Source organism: Phyllostomus hastatus, unplaced genomic scaffold (genome assembly GCF_019186645.2).
Source record: "Phyllostomus hastatus isolate PE091 unplaced genomic scaffold, TTU_PhHast_1.1 phas_contig_98, whole genome shotgun sequence".
NCBI lineage: Eukaryota > Metazoa > Chordata > Mammalia > Chiroptera > Phyllostomidae > Phyllostomus > Phyllostomus hastatus.
Window position 1 is genome coordinate 10,672,627 of NW_025333999.1, and position 17,360 is coordinate 10,689,986.

A 17,360-nucleotide genomic window follows, 5' to 3' on the forward strand; every position below is an offset into this window, starting at 1 on the left:
CTGGGGAACACACTCTCTATTTCTTTTTCTCTGTTGATAGTCTTAAGAATCATCTTTAAATTAAGCCATTATGTTCTACTCCATAACCAAAGGTGTTTCAGGCATGGGTGTGGAGGTAGTGGCAGAGACTTGGGGACCAGCAGTTCCATTCCCCATCCTAAAATCAGATTGTAAAAAAAAATCATGTTTAGGACCTTTCTGCCTCTGGGTGAGGGGTGTTGGTCAAACTCATGGTTGCTTCCCTCTGAGGGTTGACAAAGCTCCCCTGTGGCAGAAGATGCTTGGTTCTCGTGGGCAGCCTCAGGGTTGACCAGGAATGATCAGGCCACCACCTGCTCCCACACTAGGCCTTTCTGTTAGTGCTGGCCATCTCCAACCCTGGGGTCAACTCAGGGGCTCTTCCTCCTCAGTGTGTTCTGCAAAGCTCTATTGTCTTTTGTTGCCTGGCCTGCTAATTAGACTTAGGACCAGTCCTAGGTTTATTTTGCCTGCTGTAACTTGTGTTTGTATTCCCTTCTTCTAGTTTCCTGGTAGTTTAGACTTGTACCAGCTCTGATTTTGGCCTCAGGCACCTCTTACAGTGTTGACTGCTTAGTTTTGCCCCTCCTTACTCTAAGGTTAAAAGGAAGAGGGTAGTATAGGCTAATGATTCACTTGAGATTCCCAGTATGAGGTAGGAATTGAACTGGGTCTTGAAGTTTGAGTGACATCCCAACAAGTGGAGGGTGCTGGGAAGGTGTCCTCCAGCAGAAGAAGCATGAGTGAAGTGATGCAGTGGGTGTCAGAGCAAAAGCATGAGCTGGTTTGGGACAGAACTGGGTTCTAAGTGAGTGGGCTCTGGTACTTAGGGAGCATGCATGCAGATCTGATGTATGTTTTCATCACAGTAGTTTCCTTTCAGATTTTGAGTCATACAAGTTTGGGTGCACCAAAAAAAACGTCCACAGGAAATTCTTTTCTCTTTCCCCAAACTAAATACAAGATTGAGGCTGTGGCTTTCCATGTTTGCATGTACATGTGCGTATTTCACTCTGTAGCCCATTTTTTCATAAAAAAATAGTGAACTCTTTATATGATTTGTTTTCTACTGTAAAAGAAGTGGTTTCTGAAAAGTGTATGACTAGTGCTTTGAGCATGAGAAATTGTCAGGAAAATTCTTGGGAAGATCCCGTAACTTCTCCAGATCTTGGCTTTCTGATCTTTAAAATGGGGTGAAACAAACTCACTCCTAAGTGTTGTTGGGATGATTGAATAGCACGTGTGAAAGCAACTAGCCCTGTGCTCCAGTCAGTTCTCAAAACATGTGAATTCTGCGTCACTTCATGCTGCCTGAAATACTGATTTACTTAGACAATGTGGAGAAAACCAGAGAGAGGGAAAAGCTCCTGTTTTTGCTTCAACTGCCTGCCCAGCCATTGTTCTGCCCAGAGCAATGAGAATGCTTCCTGTGCAGGTGGGCTTGCTCCCCTAGGCCCGGGTCCAAGTGTCCTGTTAGCTGGAACTTGATCACTGGGTGAATATGTGTTATCCTGACCTTTTTAATACTCAGTTTGGGGGTGTAAAGTGATGTCAGCTCCTTTCTCTCCCAAGTGCATGTGTCCCTGTCCTCTCTCCCCATGTTGATAAATTCTAGCCATTGAGGGCATTGTGCCTTTAATGCAGGGCATAGTTATGGAGACTCCTGATTCACATTGAGTTCAGGGTGACCTGATGTTGAGAGTAGCCTGGGGTCTTAATTAGTATTCCTTCACTCTTGTTAACAGTGATTGTGTGCTTATGAGGACACATCTTGTATGAGCTCAAGAACCATGGTGTTTGGTCATAAGCCCCTTCATCAGAATACCTTAGCACCCCATCATGTCCATCTTGCTGCTAACTACAAGTCTTTCTATATTTACTGATCACCTGCTCTGTAGCTGGGTTCTAATTTTGCTCTAGGATTTCTGTCTTTGGACTTGAACCTCTGCTAACAAAGTGTAGTCATTGTTCTTGTCTTCAATTCCTAGCCTTTGATCTAGAAGTCTCATTGGGCCCATCCTTCCTCTTTGGTAACTGAAAGTGCTACTGATCATTGTCCAGGTAGCAATACTTGGGTCTCTGATATTGGATGACCAGGATTCTTCAGTTCTTTTTTTGTTTAGCTCAGTCTCTGGATCCAAGTGCTTTATAGGTCAAAGTCAACCTGACCTATGTATCCAGCTGTCCAGAAATGCCTTGATGGAAGTGCTTCTAGATTCCAAACTCTAAACCCCAGCAGAGGTTGTGAAGGCTGGTTAGAGAAGGGGCTGAGGTGATGGAGAGCCAATGGGAAGTGGAGTCTAGACCTGCCTGGGACTCCAAGTACATCTGGCACGGGTAGTTCATGGATCAGTCACCCTGAGCAACACTGAGCAATAGCCAAGTCTCTAGAAGTTTGACTTTCATATCATGGGAAATGTATTGACCAACCAAGGTTGAAAGCGACAGGTAAGAGTGACTTGTTTTAAATCAGAACTTCTTTGGAGACTGCAAGCAGTTTAATTTCCTAAATAAGTTTAACACACTCTCCCAAAGTTTGTCTAGCCTAAGCATTTTGCTCAATTAACTTTCCCCCTACCCCAGAGGACACTAAGAGAGGTGAACTTCAGGCCATGCTTTGTTCAAATAACTTTAAAATTTGAATTTGCTCAAGTTCTGTGTTTATGAATTACCCAGGCTTATAGCGTATAAAGTGCAATCACAGGTACTATTGTCACCCCCACCCCAGTCCTTGCCCTTAATCTGCCCCATACTCCAGCCAGCTCCCACTAAGTGTTAGTAATATTTTTTGATAAGTGCTTCATGGGTGATCTTTCTCTGAGCCATATTTTTAGAGGGAGAGATGAAAGGAGACTGAAAAATTAAAATCAAGATAAGCGGTCTCTCCCTTGGAATGTGATTAAGAGGATGTGGTCATTTAAAAGTACTTTTTCCTCTTCTCCCTGGTGTTTGAGAGCTGAAGTCATGGAAGATGCTATCATACCTGCCTTTATTAACACAGCTTGAGTCACCTGTTTCAAGAAGCCCAGGAAAGTGAAAAGAAAGAAAAGAAAGTGGAACGAAAGGAGAGATAAAGGGAAATGAGGTTTTGGCAGCAGGAGACACCGGCTCTCAGCCAGGCCCCTACAGCTACTCTGGTAAATAGCCCATGAGTTTATCTTCCAGGGAGATCATTTCCACTATCTGAGTAGACCGAATCTACCATTGTTCAAACAAGAGTCAAAAACCCAGTGAAGCTACGTAACGTGGTGCTCTTCCAGGAGAACAGGGAGGGAGTTCGTAAGTTGGGAAAGGAAACAGATGGTGGAGATGATGAGGACTGGCCTTTGGAGCCCAGCAGGACTTGCTGAGAAGGGTCAGAGGGTTCAAGAGGGGTTGGAGGATTATAGACACTAAGGCCACAGCCCCTGAGCCTGAGTCCCAGAGCATGGGCTGGCAAAGCAGGGCTTTTGCAGGAAAGGCAAGGTTATGAGCTGGGAACGTGGGCGCTGCTGCAGCTGGCAGCTGGCAGCAGCCAAAGAGCTGGCACTCATGCTAATTCTGCTTCTGTGAATGTTCCTGAAAGATGCATGGTGTGGGGAAGGGGTATGGATAGTCCTTTGGGGTGTGACAACCTTGTAGTCCAGATTATATGAAATATGCAGATTTCCAGTGTCCTTTACTGACTTCACACCCCGCCTGTCAGGCCATAGTGCTGATTTGGGGGTTGGGGACCCCCATGCCTTGTTTCTCTGACAGTTTATGATAGAGTGGCTTTGGGTCCCATAAAACTTCACTTCCAGGTCTGCTGTTTCCCCTCTAGAGTCTAATAAGCCAAGTAATTTTAGGTCATTAGAATATAGAATAGTTTATTATTCAGCAGAATAATGATACCTGTGGAATGGTTTAATCAAGAGCTGGACAGTTGGTTTTGCTCTGTTCCCAGAGTGCAGATGGAACCTCCCCTAAAGCAAGATGGCTTTGCAAAAGGTTGCCTTTGGTCATAGGGTTAAGAAGAAAGTGGGGTGGGGGCAACGATCAGGTGTGGATCGGTTCTCCCATTTGGGAAAACAGCTAAAATCATATGCCGTCCTGGTGGCTTCATCGTCCTGTGCAAAGGAACAGCAAATATACACCCTGGTAAGAAGTGCTTTTCACTCATGAAAGATTAAGACAAAATTATGAACTGTTACTATTTTGTAGGGATGGTGGGGGTTAATATTCCTGGACTGTGGTGAGTGCAGCGCCTGGTATTAGGAGAATCTGGAGAATGATGTTGCATGATGCATAAATTGCCTTGACCTTGGGTTGTGTGACTTGGTGAATTTCCTGAAGAACACACATATCTCTTAAATGTTAAAATCACTGGATTTATATATGAACAGCTGGGAATTAAAGGGAGTTGACTATGTTAATGGGGCCATTTATATAACTATATGTAATGGGAACATGGTATCAATATTTTGGATTCATTAAGGTCAACATAGAGTAGTTGTACAGTAATAAGTGACTAATTTGCGTAAGGCCTGCATTTTAATTTTGATTCTTTAATTTTTTATTTTTGTCTTATAAAAATAATACATTGTAAAAATACTGAAGACTCTAAACCCCCACCCCCACCCCCAAAAACAAAGCCTAATGGCAAGTAACTCTGTGAAACAAAAGCAATCACTATCAACATTTTATTATTAACTTTTTAGTTTCTTTTTTAAAAGTATTTTTTATTGATTATGCTATTACAGTTTTCCAATTTGTCCCCCTTTATCCCCCCTCCACTCTGCCCTCCCAACTGTCCAGCATCCCCCGCCCCCCTTAGTTCATGTCCATGGGTTGTACATATAAGTTCTTTGAGTCCTCTGTTTCCTATTCCATTTTTTGTCTTTCCCCATCTATTTTATGCTTACTAATTATGCTTCTTCTTCCCTGTACCTTTTCTCTCCTATTCCTCCCTTCCACCTCCCCACTGAAATCCCTCCATGTGATGTCCATTTCTCTGGTTCTTGCCTGTTCTGGCTGTTTGCTTAGTTTTTGTTTTCATTGTTTTTCTTTTCTTTTAGGTTCATTTGTTAATAGTTATGAGCTTGTGGTCATTTTATTGTCCATATTTTTATCTTCTTTTTCTTAGATAAGTCCCTTTAACATTTCACACAATAAGGGCTTGGTGATGATGAACTCCTTTAACTTGACTTTATCTGGGAAGCACTTTATCTGCCCTTCGATTCTAATTGAAAGATTTGCTGGATAGAGCAATCTTGGATGTAGGTCCTTGCCTTTTATGACTTGGAATATTTCTTTCCAGCCCCTTCTTGCCTGTAAGATTTCTTTGGAGAAATCAGCTGATAGCCTTATGGGAACTCCTTTGTAGGTAACTGTCTTCTTTTCTCTTGCTGCTCTTAGGATTTTCTCTTTGTCTTTAACTTGGGTAACTTAATGATGATGTGCCTTGGTGTGTTCCTCTTTGGGTCCAACTTCTTTGGGACTCTCTGGGCTTCCTGGACTTCCTGGAAGTCTATTTCCTTTGCCAGATTGGGGAAGTTTTCCTTCATTATTTCTTCAAATAAGTTTTCAGTTTCTTACTGCTGTTCTTCTCCTTCTGGCACCCCTATAATCCAGATATTGGAACATTCAGATTGTCCCAGAGAGTCCTCAGCCTCTCTTCGTTTTTTTGGATTCTTGTTTCTTTGTTCTGATCCAATTGGATGTTTATTTCTTCCTTTTGTTCCAAATTGTTGCTTTGAATCCTGGTTTCCTTCTTGTCACTGTTGGTTCCCTGAAAATTTTGTTTTATTTCATTTTGGGTATCTTTCATTTGTTCTTTCATTTTTTGATGAAGCTCAATCAGTTCTTTGATTACCAGGGCTTTAAATTCGCCATCATTTAGGTTGGCAATGTCCTCATTGCTTAGTTCTGAGGTTTTGCTGTGTTCTTTCATTTGGGCCGTATTTCTTTGTCTTGGTACACCTGATAAGTTGTAAGGGGTGGGGCTTAGGTATTCATGGGGGCAGGGTAACCCTCTTTACTGCCCTGCCTGTGGGGGAGGGGCCAGAGAGGGAGCAATGTAGCTCTCCTGCTCATCTTTAGCACACTTTCCAACAGACTCTCGAGTCAGACTAGAAGTATCTCCCACTGTGGCAACCCCAGCTGTAGCCCACAGTCAGCTCTGAGTCTCAGTTTTCCCCTTAAGTCAGTGTCCCCCCACCTCCAAAAGTTCTGCCAAGCTCGGCAGTCAGCCCCACCCCACTGCCTCCCCACAGTTTTTCTGAGTCCCCTGCTGTCAGAGGGGTCTGCCTTACTGGTCTGGTTGTTCTGGTTGATTTTTTTCTTTAATTCCTTGGTTGTGGAGTTCCATGAAGTTTGATTTTCTGGTGCTTCTGGTTGTTTATTGATTTTAGATTGGTTGTTATCCTCTTTTTGGTTGTGCGAGGAAGTGAAGGATTTCTACCTGTGCCTCCATCTTGGCTGGAACTGTGTAACCTTTTAGTTTCATATAAACATAGATATATGTGTATATATACATATATGTAAATATTTTTATAAAAATGAGATCCTACTGTATATATATTTTGCTATACTTTTTTCACTCATATTTTAAACCTTTTTCTTTGTATCCTTTTTATTTTTTGTTTTTTATCCTTTTTAATGACTAAATATTATTTTGCTGCAATTTCTTGAATCAATCTATTGTATATATAATTTCTGTTTATTATGTAACAGAAAAGTTTTGGTGATAAATATCTCTGCAGTAAAATATTATATATGAATATTTTCTTATACTACATTTCTGTATGTGGAATTCATAGTTTAAAGGCTTTGCAAAACTTTCAAGCATTATACAGGTATTGATAGAATATTTCCCCACAGGTACTCTGCTTTGTATTCCTAACAATAGTGTTTGACAGTTTTGTTTTTTTTTCAAATGCTGATCAGCACTGGAAACTATTATTTACAAAATCTTTACAGTTAGATGAGTGAAAATGTACATGTCTTAAACCTCTTTCATCTTCAATAATCTGTTGTGTCTGCCCTTTTGGAACTGGCTTTCTCATTCCCTCTGCCACTTCTCCTCCCAGAGTGTTTATTCTGGTAGATGCTAGGAGCAATGTGTGTCTCCCATGTGCTTTGCTGTTGTCCCAAACAAAACCTTCTGGAAAGAGAATGGCCACATTTTAATTAATTTAACTATGACATGCTCTTATTCACTTAAATCAAACAAGTATGTAGTGCCTATTATGTGCCAGGCACTGTGCCGTACAGTAATCATAAGTTTTGAAACCAGACACTGACCTGACTCTCAAAGAGCATGTAGCCCAGTGAGGGAAAGAGACCATGTCAACAGGCAATTTAAATTCTCTAGTAGAGAAGTAGGTACCAGGTGCTTTGAAAACAGTAGAGAGAATACCTAACTCAGTCTTAGGTAATCATAGAAGGCTTTTTGGAGGAAGTGATAATTTCACTGTGTCCCAAAGGATGAATAGCAGTTAGCCAGACATGGAAATATGTATTGTGTGCCTGTGTGTGATAGAATAGTACTAAGAAAGTATTATTGCAGGATTAATACAACAACATTAACAAAGGCCAAGGAAGCAAGGTAAATGTGTGAAATTGTACAACCTGCATGACTGGAGTTCACAGTGAGGGGAAGGGTAGGGGCTAAATAGGCTAGCAAGAGATGAGGCTGAAAAATAAGAGGTGGCCAGATTACCTAGCCATCTCATATTACCTACCAAGCAGCATGCATCTTTTCCTGATGTCTCAGAGTTGCCCTTGATGGTCTGCAAGCAGTGGAGTGACAGAATCAGATTTACTCTCTGGAAATTGTCTTCTGGTCCCAAAGTAGGGAATGGGTTTTGAGGCAAAGGCAGGGTATTCCCAGAATCTGAGAGTTTAGGGGCTCTTCAAAAGGGGGTTCAAACCAAGGTAGTAGTAATATGAATGTGAATGAATAGACAGATTAGAGAGATAATTAGTGGGAATCAATGGTTATTATTTGCTGACAGGGCTAAAGAGAGAGGGGGCAGAGATGGCACCTGTATTTTGGGTGGATGGAGATGCCATTCAATGAGTTTGGGAACACAGGAGAGGAACCTGTGTCTTTGAGAAGAATGAAAGAGTTTCAAGAATTCAGTTTTGGATATGTTATATTTGGATATCTACGGTGGCTATAGTACATCACAGTGGGAGTATCCAGTTGGATGTAAGTTGGATATGGGGGCAGCTCAGTAGAGTTTTCAAGGAAAGTACAGAGGTTTGGAGTTATGAGTGGGGGCCCCAAGCCCCCAGAATTTATCTATAAAAATTTGTGTATTTATTCTTTTATATATATATATATTTTTTTCAGGTTTTAAAACTCTTTATTTGCACATTAAAAAATTGCAAACGTGTTGAAAGAGTCTGCAAAAAAATTAAACTTATTTTAACAAAAAAATGGCACTTTGATTAAACTGCATTTTGCAGCCTGCAGGGCACCTTGGACCAGCTTTACTTTACTCTAGATTTCATTGTTGTCCCACCAGCTTCTTCCTTCACCAACATGAAAGTTCTTTTCCTTCCTTGCTATCTAGAGTGGCAGATGGGAGAGGCAGGTTCGGGCTTCATTGTCAGTAGTTCTGATGTGAAAAGGGGCAGCGCAGTCATTTAAACTGATCCAACCTCTTTGCAGCTTACAAAGTTAAACAGCTAAAAGAAGTAAAATAAGTCGGCAATGCTTGTGGAATGTACAGTGCGTATTGGCAGTGTGGGCCTCATTATGATTTGCCTGCTTGCTTCTCCTGTTCAGCCATTTCTTTGGAAGGCAGTGGATTTTTCTTTTGCTTTTCTGTCTTCTTCATTTTTGACTTATCGAATTTCTCAATCTTGGCCATATCAGCTTTATCAGACTTGGTTGCTGAGGAAGCCAAGGGAGGCACACAAATGAGAGAAGAACCCAACCTGCTCAGTGACCACTGCCGAATCTATTCTTACATATTTAAACTTTAGGCTCCTTCAAAGTACTCTCCATTTGATGCAATACACTATTGAGAAGTTTTTTCTACTGCTCAAAAATAGTTTTTGAACTTGTTGATTTTGATGCCTTTTTGTGCGTCTGCTGTTTTTTTTGTTTCACCTCTTCCACATCAGCAAAACATTTCCCTTTGGGGACTTTTTCATCTGGGAAAACAAACAAAAAAAGTCACTTGTGGTAAGATCAGGTGAATAGGGGTAGGGCCCTGGGGGTCATGCCATTTTTGGTCAAAAACTGCTGAACACTCAGTGTGGTGTAAATCACCCCTCATGAAGTGGGCCAAACGTGTTGAAAGAGTCTGCAAAAAAAATCACTGAAGCTGAATGCAACCTCTCACAACAATGCCAGATGGTACACTGATACAGATCGATTCCTAGAACACTCACCTAGTGGGGTAAGCCTGTACCACAAGAGGCACACTCTCCAGAAGATAATTGTGGTTTTTTTGGAGTCCCCACCTTGTATTAACTCATAAACAAGAATTGCAATCTTGGGGTAGATGGTACTTCCAACAAAGAATAGGTAGTGAGAGAAGGAAAGAGGGGCCAGGACAGAAAGCTGAGGAACTCTGGTATTTAAGGGATGGGAAGGGACATAGAGACTGAGATGGAGCATTTATAAAAAGAAAAAGCATTGTCATGGAAGGTCTTTTAAGGAGGACAGGTGTTCATTGGTGCTAAATGGTGCAGATCAATCACATAAGATAAGAATTTTGGATTTAACAAGAAGAGGTGCTTTCACCTAGTGCAGAGTCATTTCAGTGAAGTGGATGCCAGAGTCTAAAGAATTAAAGAGTGAATGGAAGGTGAAGAAATGCAGGAAATAAATGCAGATGTCTCTTTAAAGAAGATTGATTGTGAAGGGATGGGAAAGATAGCGTGTCAGCTGACACACCAGGGATGATGACTCAGAGAGGAAGCAGAGAGGGAGAGAGCTATGCTGATGTGGCAACACACCTGAGGACCTGAAACCCTTCACTATGGGGGAATGATTGGGATGCAGAACTCAAGAGGATTCATTATTCTGAGGCAGTACAAGAAATTCTGTACCTTCTGTGGCAAGAAAAATAAAAAAGAATAGGTGTGGATAGAGTATCGAGGGAGTTTCCATGGAATGGTTTCTGTTCTGACGGTGGTAGGCAAGATTTTCTTCTGGGCATTAGAGGGGGTAGGGTGAGAAGTTTGAATGCATTGGAGAAGGTTTTAATCATTGCTATGGATAGCAGAAAAGGGAGCTGAACAAGGATGGATAAGAAGATCCCCAGGCAGCACTGGGGGTCCTGATGAACTTAAAGCTGACAGATTTTAAGTCACACCAGATCTGTGTATGGCTTTATGATTTATTTCCTCTGACTGAGAAGGCAGACTCCAGGGTTGGGATTTTTCCAGTTGAGTATGACAGAAGATTGATGGGGCACGCTATTTGAGAGCAATGCAATTACATGGTTGAAGTGCTTAACCATGGGTTCAAGGCTAGGCAGGGAGAGGATGGTGATAGGAAGGGTTTGAAAGATCAGGAGGATATAGAAGGGTCAAAGGCTTGGAGGCTGGAGTAAGGTTAAAGAACTGGTGCAGTGCAAATAAATGATCCTGAGAGCTAGCTCTAAGGGAAAGGACATTGCAGTTGGAAGGAATTTTGGATATAAGATTACAGAATTGTGCCAGTTTCAGGAAAGAGTAATATTCAACATATTTAACTGGTCTGATATAAAATTCACATTTATAAATGCTGAGCTAGTTTAAAGAACCTGAAATGAGGCTTAAATACTATTGAGCACTATCTTGCTACAGTTAACTGTATCTAGATTCTGGGAAAAATAAATGATACTGGAAGCTGGAAAAAAATTGCTGGTGGAGTAAACCACACACAGCCCTGCTGGTATGTGCCTGCTGATTCCAGGTGCCCATGTGGGGTGGGGCTGAGGAAGGACTAAGGGTTTGAGCCCTGAGTAAAGCATTCCCATGAATGTGTTTTTCTTTATTTTCTTTACTTTTATTTTAATTTATTTTTAAATTTTATTTAAATTGTTGTTGCAGTACAATTTTCTATCTTTTCCTCCCATTCCCAACCCACTCACCCAGCCCTCCCCTCTTCCCTCCCATTTCCACCTTCCCCTAGTTTTTATCCATGTGTCCTTTATACTCATTCCTGTAAACCCTTCCCCTTTTCCCCTGAAATTCCCCTGAAAATCCCTCTCCTCTCCCCTCTGAACTCTGTCAGTCTGTTCTTTATTTCAGTGTCTTTGGTTATATTTTGCTTGTTTCTTTCTTTTGTTGTTTAGGTTCCTGTTGAGGGTGAGATCATATGGTATTTGTCTTTCACTGTCTGGCTTATTTCACTTAGCATAATGCTTTCCAGCTCCATCCATGCTGTTGCAAAGGGTAGGAGCTCCTTCTTTCTTTCTGCTGCATAGAATTCCATTGTGTAAATGTACCATAGTTTTTTGATCCATTCATTTACTGATGGGCATCTAGGTTGCTTCCAGCACTTAGCTATTGCTGCTATGAACATTGGGGTGCAAAGGTTCTTTTGGATTGGTGTTTTAGTATTCTTAGGATATAGTCCCAGCAGTGGAATTGCTGGGTCAAAAGGCAAATCCATTTTTAATTTTCTGAGGAAGTTCCATACTGTTTTCCATGGTGGTTGTACCAGTCTGCAGTCCCACCAACAATGCACTAGGGTCCCCTTTTCTCCATAACTTCTCCAACACTTGTTGTTTGTTGCTTTGTTTATGTTGGCCATTCTGACTGGTGTGAAGTGGTATCTCGTGGTTTTAATTTGCATCTCTCTGATAGCTAGCGATATTGAACATCGTTTCATGTGTCTTTGGATCCTCTGTATGTCCTCCTTGGAGAAGTGTCTGTTCAAGTCCTTGGCCCATTTTTTAATTTGGTTGCTTGTCTTCTTAGAGTGTAGTCGTGTAAGTTCTTTATATATTTTGGAGATTAAACCCTTGTCTGAGATATCATTGGCAAATATGTTTTCCCATACAGTTGGTTCTCTTTTTATTTTGATACTGTTTTCTTTAGCTGTGCAGAAGCTTTTTATTTTGATGAGGTCCTATTTGTTTATTCTTTCCTTTATGTTCCTTGCTCTAGGGGACATGTCAGTAAAAAAGTTTCTGCGTGAAATATCTGAGATTTTCCTACCTACATTCTCCTCTAGGACTTTAATGGTGTCATGTTTTATATTTAAGTCTTTTATCCACCTTGAATTTATTTTTGTATAAGGTGTAAATTGGTGCTCAAGTTTCATTTTGTTGCAGGTAGCTGTCCAGTTCTCCTAACACCATTTGTTGAAGAGGCTATTTTTACTCCATTTTATGATGCTGCCTCCTTTGTTAAATATTAATTGGCCATAGAGACTTGGGTTTATTTCTGGACTCTCTGTTCTGTTCCATTGGTCCATGAGCCTGTTTTTATGCCAGTACCAGGCTGTTTTGATTACAGTGACCTTGTAGTATAGTTTAGTGTCAGGTATTGTGATCCCTCCTACTTTACTCTTCTTTCTCAAAATTGCAGCAGCTATTCTAGGTCATTTATGGTTCCATATAAATTTTTGAAGTGTTTGTTCTATGTCTGTGAAATAAGTCATTGGTACTTTAATAGGTATTGCATTGAATGTGTAAATTGCTTTGGGTAGTATGGGCATGTTGATGATATTAATTCTTCCAACCCATGAACACAGTATATGTTTCCATTTGTTTGTGTCTTCCTTGATTTCTTTCCTCAGTGTTATGTGGTTTTCTGAATACAGGTCTTTTACCTCTTTGGTTAGGTTTATTCCTAGGTATTTCATTTTTCTTTTTGCTATTTCAACTGGGATTTTTTTCTTGATTTCTGCTTCTGCTGTTCATTCGTGGTGTACAGAAATGACTTTGATTTCTGGATATTGACTTTGTATTCCGCTGTTTTGCCAAATTCATTTATTAGGTCAAGCAGTTATTTTGGTGGAGTCTATAGGATTTTCTATGTCCACTATCATGTCATCTGCAAACAGTGACAGTTTTGTTTCCTCCTTTCCAATTTGGATGCATTTTATGTTTTTTTCTTGTCTGATTGCTGTGGCTAAAACTTCCAGTACTATATTGAATAGAAGTGGTGAAAGTGGAAAGCCTTGTCTTTTCCTGATTTTAGTGGAAAAGATTTTAGTTTTTGCCCATTGAGTATGATGTTGGCTATAGGTCTCTCATATATGGCCTTTATTATGTTGAGGAATGCTCCCTCTATTCCCACTTTGCAGAGTGTTTTTATCATAAATGGGTGCTGTACCTTATCAAATGCTTTCTCTGCATCTATTGATATGATCATGCGGTTTTTGTCTTTGCTTTTGTTTATGTGATGTATTACATTTACTGATTTGCGAATATTGTACCATCCTTGTATCCCTGGAATGAACCCCACTTGGTTACGGTGTATGACGTTTTTAATGTATTGTTGGATGCGGTTTGCCAGTATTTTGTTGAGGATTTTAGCATCAATGTTCATCAGCGATATTGGCCTGAAGTTTTCTTTCTTCATTGTGTCTTTATCCGGTTTTGGAATTAGGATGATTTTGGCCTCATAAAAAGAGTTTGGGAGTCTTCCATCATTTTGGATTTTTTTGGAATAGTCTGTGAAGGATAGGGGTTAGCTCTTCCTTAAATGCTTTGTAGAATTCTCTTGTGATACCATCTGGTCCAGGGCTTTTGTGTGTTGGGATTTTTTTGATTACTGCTTCAATTTCATTTGCTGTTATTAGTCTGTTCAGGCTTTCTGCTTCTTCTTCATTGAGTTTTGGAAAATTATATTTTTCTAGAAATTTGTCCATCTCACCTAGATTTTCAAATTTCTTGGCATAATTACTCTATAGTAATTTCTTACAATCCTTTGTATTTCTGTGGTATCTGTTGTAATCTCTCTTCTTTCATTTCTGATTGTGTTTATTTGGGTCTTCTCTCTTTTTTTCTTGATGAGTCTGCTTAAAGGCTTGTTGATTTTGTTTATCTTTTCAAAGAACCAGCTCTTGGATTCATCGATCCTTAGAATTGTGCTTTTAGTCTCTATGTCATTTAATTCTGCTCTGATCTTGGTTATTTCCTTCCTTCTGCTTGCTCTGGGCTGTCTTTGTTGTTGTTCCTCGAGTTCTTGTAGACATAGGGTTAGGTTGTTTGTTTGAAAAATTTCTATTTTTTTTAGGTATGCCTGTATTGCTATGAACTTCCCTCTCAGGACTGTCTTCATTGTGTCCCATGAGTTTTGAGTTATTGTGAGTTCATTTTCATTTGTTTCCAGAAATCTTTTGATTTCTTCCCTAATTTCATTCTTGACCCATTCATTGTTTAATAGCAAGCTATTCAATCCCCATGATTTTGAGTGTTTTGTGTTTTTTTTTTCCCTTGGGGTTGGTTTCTAGCTTCAGTCCCTGTGATCTGAGACAATGCTTGGTATAATTTCAATTTTCTTGAAATTGTTGAGGCTTGTTTTGTGTCCTATCATGTGGTCTATCTTTGAAAATGTTCCGTGTACATTTGAAAAGACTATGTATTTAACTTCTTTGGGATGGAGGGTTCTGTATATATCAGTTAAATCCATTTCATCTAGGGTATTGTTCAATGCCACAATATCTTTGTTGATATTTTGTTTGGAAGACCTGTCCATTTTTGATAGTGGTGTGTTAAAATCCCCCACTATAATTGTGTTGCTGTCAATATCTTGTGTATAAAGAGACATAGATTAAGATGAGGCTGAAGGATCTTAATGAAATAAATGTAGTCTCTTTCCTTGGCTAGGTCAGACAAAAGCAAGTGCAACACATTTTGGGCTTCAGAGTGACATCTCTTGTAGTGTTCGTTACCTGTCCTGTGCATACCTGAACTTGGGAAATTGCAGTTTGGAGCTAGAAATGATTGATACTGAGAAAAATGTCCCCAGTTGAATTTAAAATATGGAGAAATCCATCCATCCAATTATGAGCCACTAATTAATCTGCTAATAAAGCCACTCATTAAAAAAAATATACTACCTGAAAAAACTATACCAGAGGATTCCCCTCCCCTGATTTGCTGAGACTGAATTTGTGACTGTCCTTTAAGACCCAACAAAATGTCATTCATCCATAAATCTTTCTCCATTCCCCTTCTTTTGTTCTCATCCCCTCTACTTGTGATGATGATAACAGCCAACACTTATTGAGCATTATAGCTTATTGGACATGTTGTAAGCACTTTGCTTATTTTATCTCCTTCTAATAGCATTCTGGAAGGTTATTATCATCCTCATTTTACAGAGGAAGAAACTGAACTGATGTATTTTGAGATTAAGTATATCTGACATCATCAGTAAACAGTGGCAGAGCCAGAATTCAAATCCCAGAAGTCTGACCCTAGAGCTGGACCTTCGTCATCACTGAGCTATCTGCATCCTTTGTCACAGTGATTCAATTGTCCCCTCTTTCAACTCTTTCTGAATCATTCCTTTAAAGTATTCAGGGTATGCTGCATACTGGGTGCTGTTTTGGTGCAAAGAATGCATTGGTGAACAAGCAAAGGCACTTCCAGTCTGGTGAAGGGTGCAGGACAAGGTCCTCTAGAGAGTGAGAGCAACCTCCATGTAGGCCTGTAAGGAGGGGGAGTGAATCCTTTCCAGAACCAACAGCTGGAGGGTAGAGTTCATTAACTGGGAGGGAAGGCAAATCCTGAGGTGGGGAGCTGAGCAGAGTTTAGGCCATACAGCTTTTTCTGAGAGCAGAAAGAATCTGGGTTGCAGTTTTACTCTGAAGGTAATGGGAGCCACTAAATGATTTTAAGTAAATTGGGAAAACAGTGATTTTAAATAATATTCATTTACATATTTATGCTTTAGATTAGGGTCAATGAATGACTTCTAAGAAACAAATTGGCCATTAACTTCATGTTCAGAAAGTCTCATTCAAGAAGTTTTTAAAGAATAACAATCAAAGACATTGGGGGAAAAACAATAAAATGTAACACTTTATTAGCATTTTTATCTCAGAAGGAATTCACCAAAGGTTTCATATTATGCTATGGCATCTTTAATTATAAAAATAAGCAAATAAAATAACTTGCATCTGTCATTACCATGATATGTTCATAACCTTTATATGCACATGGAGCTTAAAAATGTAATTTAACAATAAATAATGACATATACCAGATATGCTCACTGTTTATTCCAGTACTCAGCCAAAAACCTAAATATCATTTAAATTATAAATACATAATGCAAATATAATGGCACAAAAATGTCTAAAGTGCAACCAAATCACGAGAGAAGAATCATGCAAACTGGTCTAGGTCAGCCCGAATCACTCTGTGCAGGGAACACAAGATGAAGCTTGGGAGGTTTGGGGGCATTTGAGGGGTGGGATGGGGAAAGAGAAGCAAAAAACTAGCAACATTGTGAGAACTGCTTCTTTTTGGATGTGTAGACATATGTATTAGAGATACATATATAAATATCACTGTGGGGAGAAAAGGAGGATTACCACGGTGTGAAGAGGTCACAGCAAAAAAGAGAATCTTCGGGACTGAAGTAAGAGAGAATTTTGCTAGGAATACTCATGTACTACTTGTCTCATTGGGGTCCTGGTTTCGTGGGTTTGCGAAATAGACACAGCACACACACTTGAAGAGCTTTTCTGGTTGGGAGGAGTCAGCCTTGCCTGGGGCTGGGGGGTGGGGGAGGAAAGGAGGGAGGGGGAGAGTCAACTTAGAGTACGGTCTACCTGATTTCCAAGAGGCTAAGGCAGTGTCCATATGTTTGGGGACCTGGGGATAGGGCAGTTCTGAGTATAAAAATGCTCTTAACAATCTGATGTCAGCACGCTTAGAGGCTGTGTGGGGACAAAGGCAGCAATGCTTGTGCTGCTGCTGCTGGGTCTGCTGCAGTCGCTCTTGGTCCTTGAGCAGCACGGTACTGGTTTTAAAGGCTTTATGGTAAAGTTGTATTGCTTTTCATTTTTCTGGATATGTGCCCTCCTTCCTCCCACCAGGATCCCTATTACTCGATTTGATCAAATCTTGAGTTTAGCCTAGTGAGAGTCAAGCACCAATAGTTTCTACCTAAGCGAGTTTGGAGTGGCCCTACAGTCCTACCCCTGCTCCCTCCTCCTCTGTCAATATTGACCTTGGTGGGCAGTGATGCTCATAATGGACTGTTGGGTTCAAGGACAGTGACCCTGAGAAACTACTGTTGTTCATAGATAGGTTAATCACTTGGCTTTGGTGGTCGCCATCTTGTAAACATCACGGCAGAAATGATCCAACCACCAGCTCATTTTTCCCCCTTCCTTCCTTCCTTCCTTCCTTCCTTCCTTCCTTCCTTCCTTCCTTCCTTCCTTCCTTCCTTCCTTCCTTCCTCCT

General features: G+C 40.5%; 1 protein-coding gene across 1 annotated transcript; it reads right to left on the reverse strand.

The window, feature by feature from the left end:
- Positions 1-8,741: 8,741 nt before the first annotated feature.
- On the reverse strand, positions 8,742-17,233 carry LOC123828590 (thymosin beta-4-like). Its single transcript, XM_045853637.1, has 2 exons — positions 17,214-17,233; positions 8,742-8,925 (listed from the first exon to the last, which is right to left on the reverse strand). The coding sequence occupies exons 1-2, from the start codon at positions 17,231-17,233 to the stop codon at positions 8,742-8,744; spliced, it is 204 nt and encodes a 67-aa protein (XP_045709593.1).
- Between the last annotated feature and the right edge of the window lie 127 nt (positions 17,234-17,360).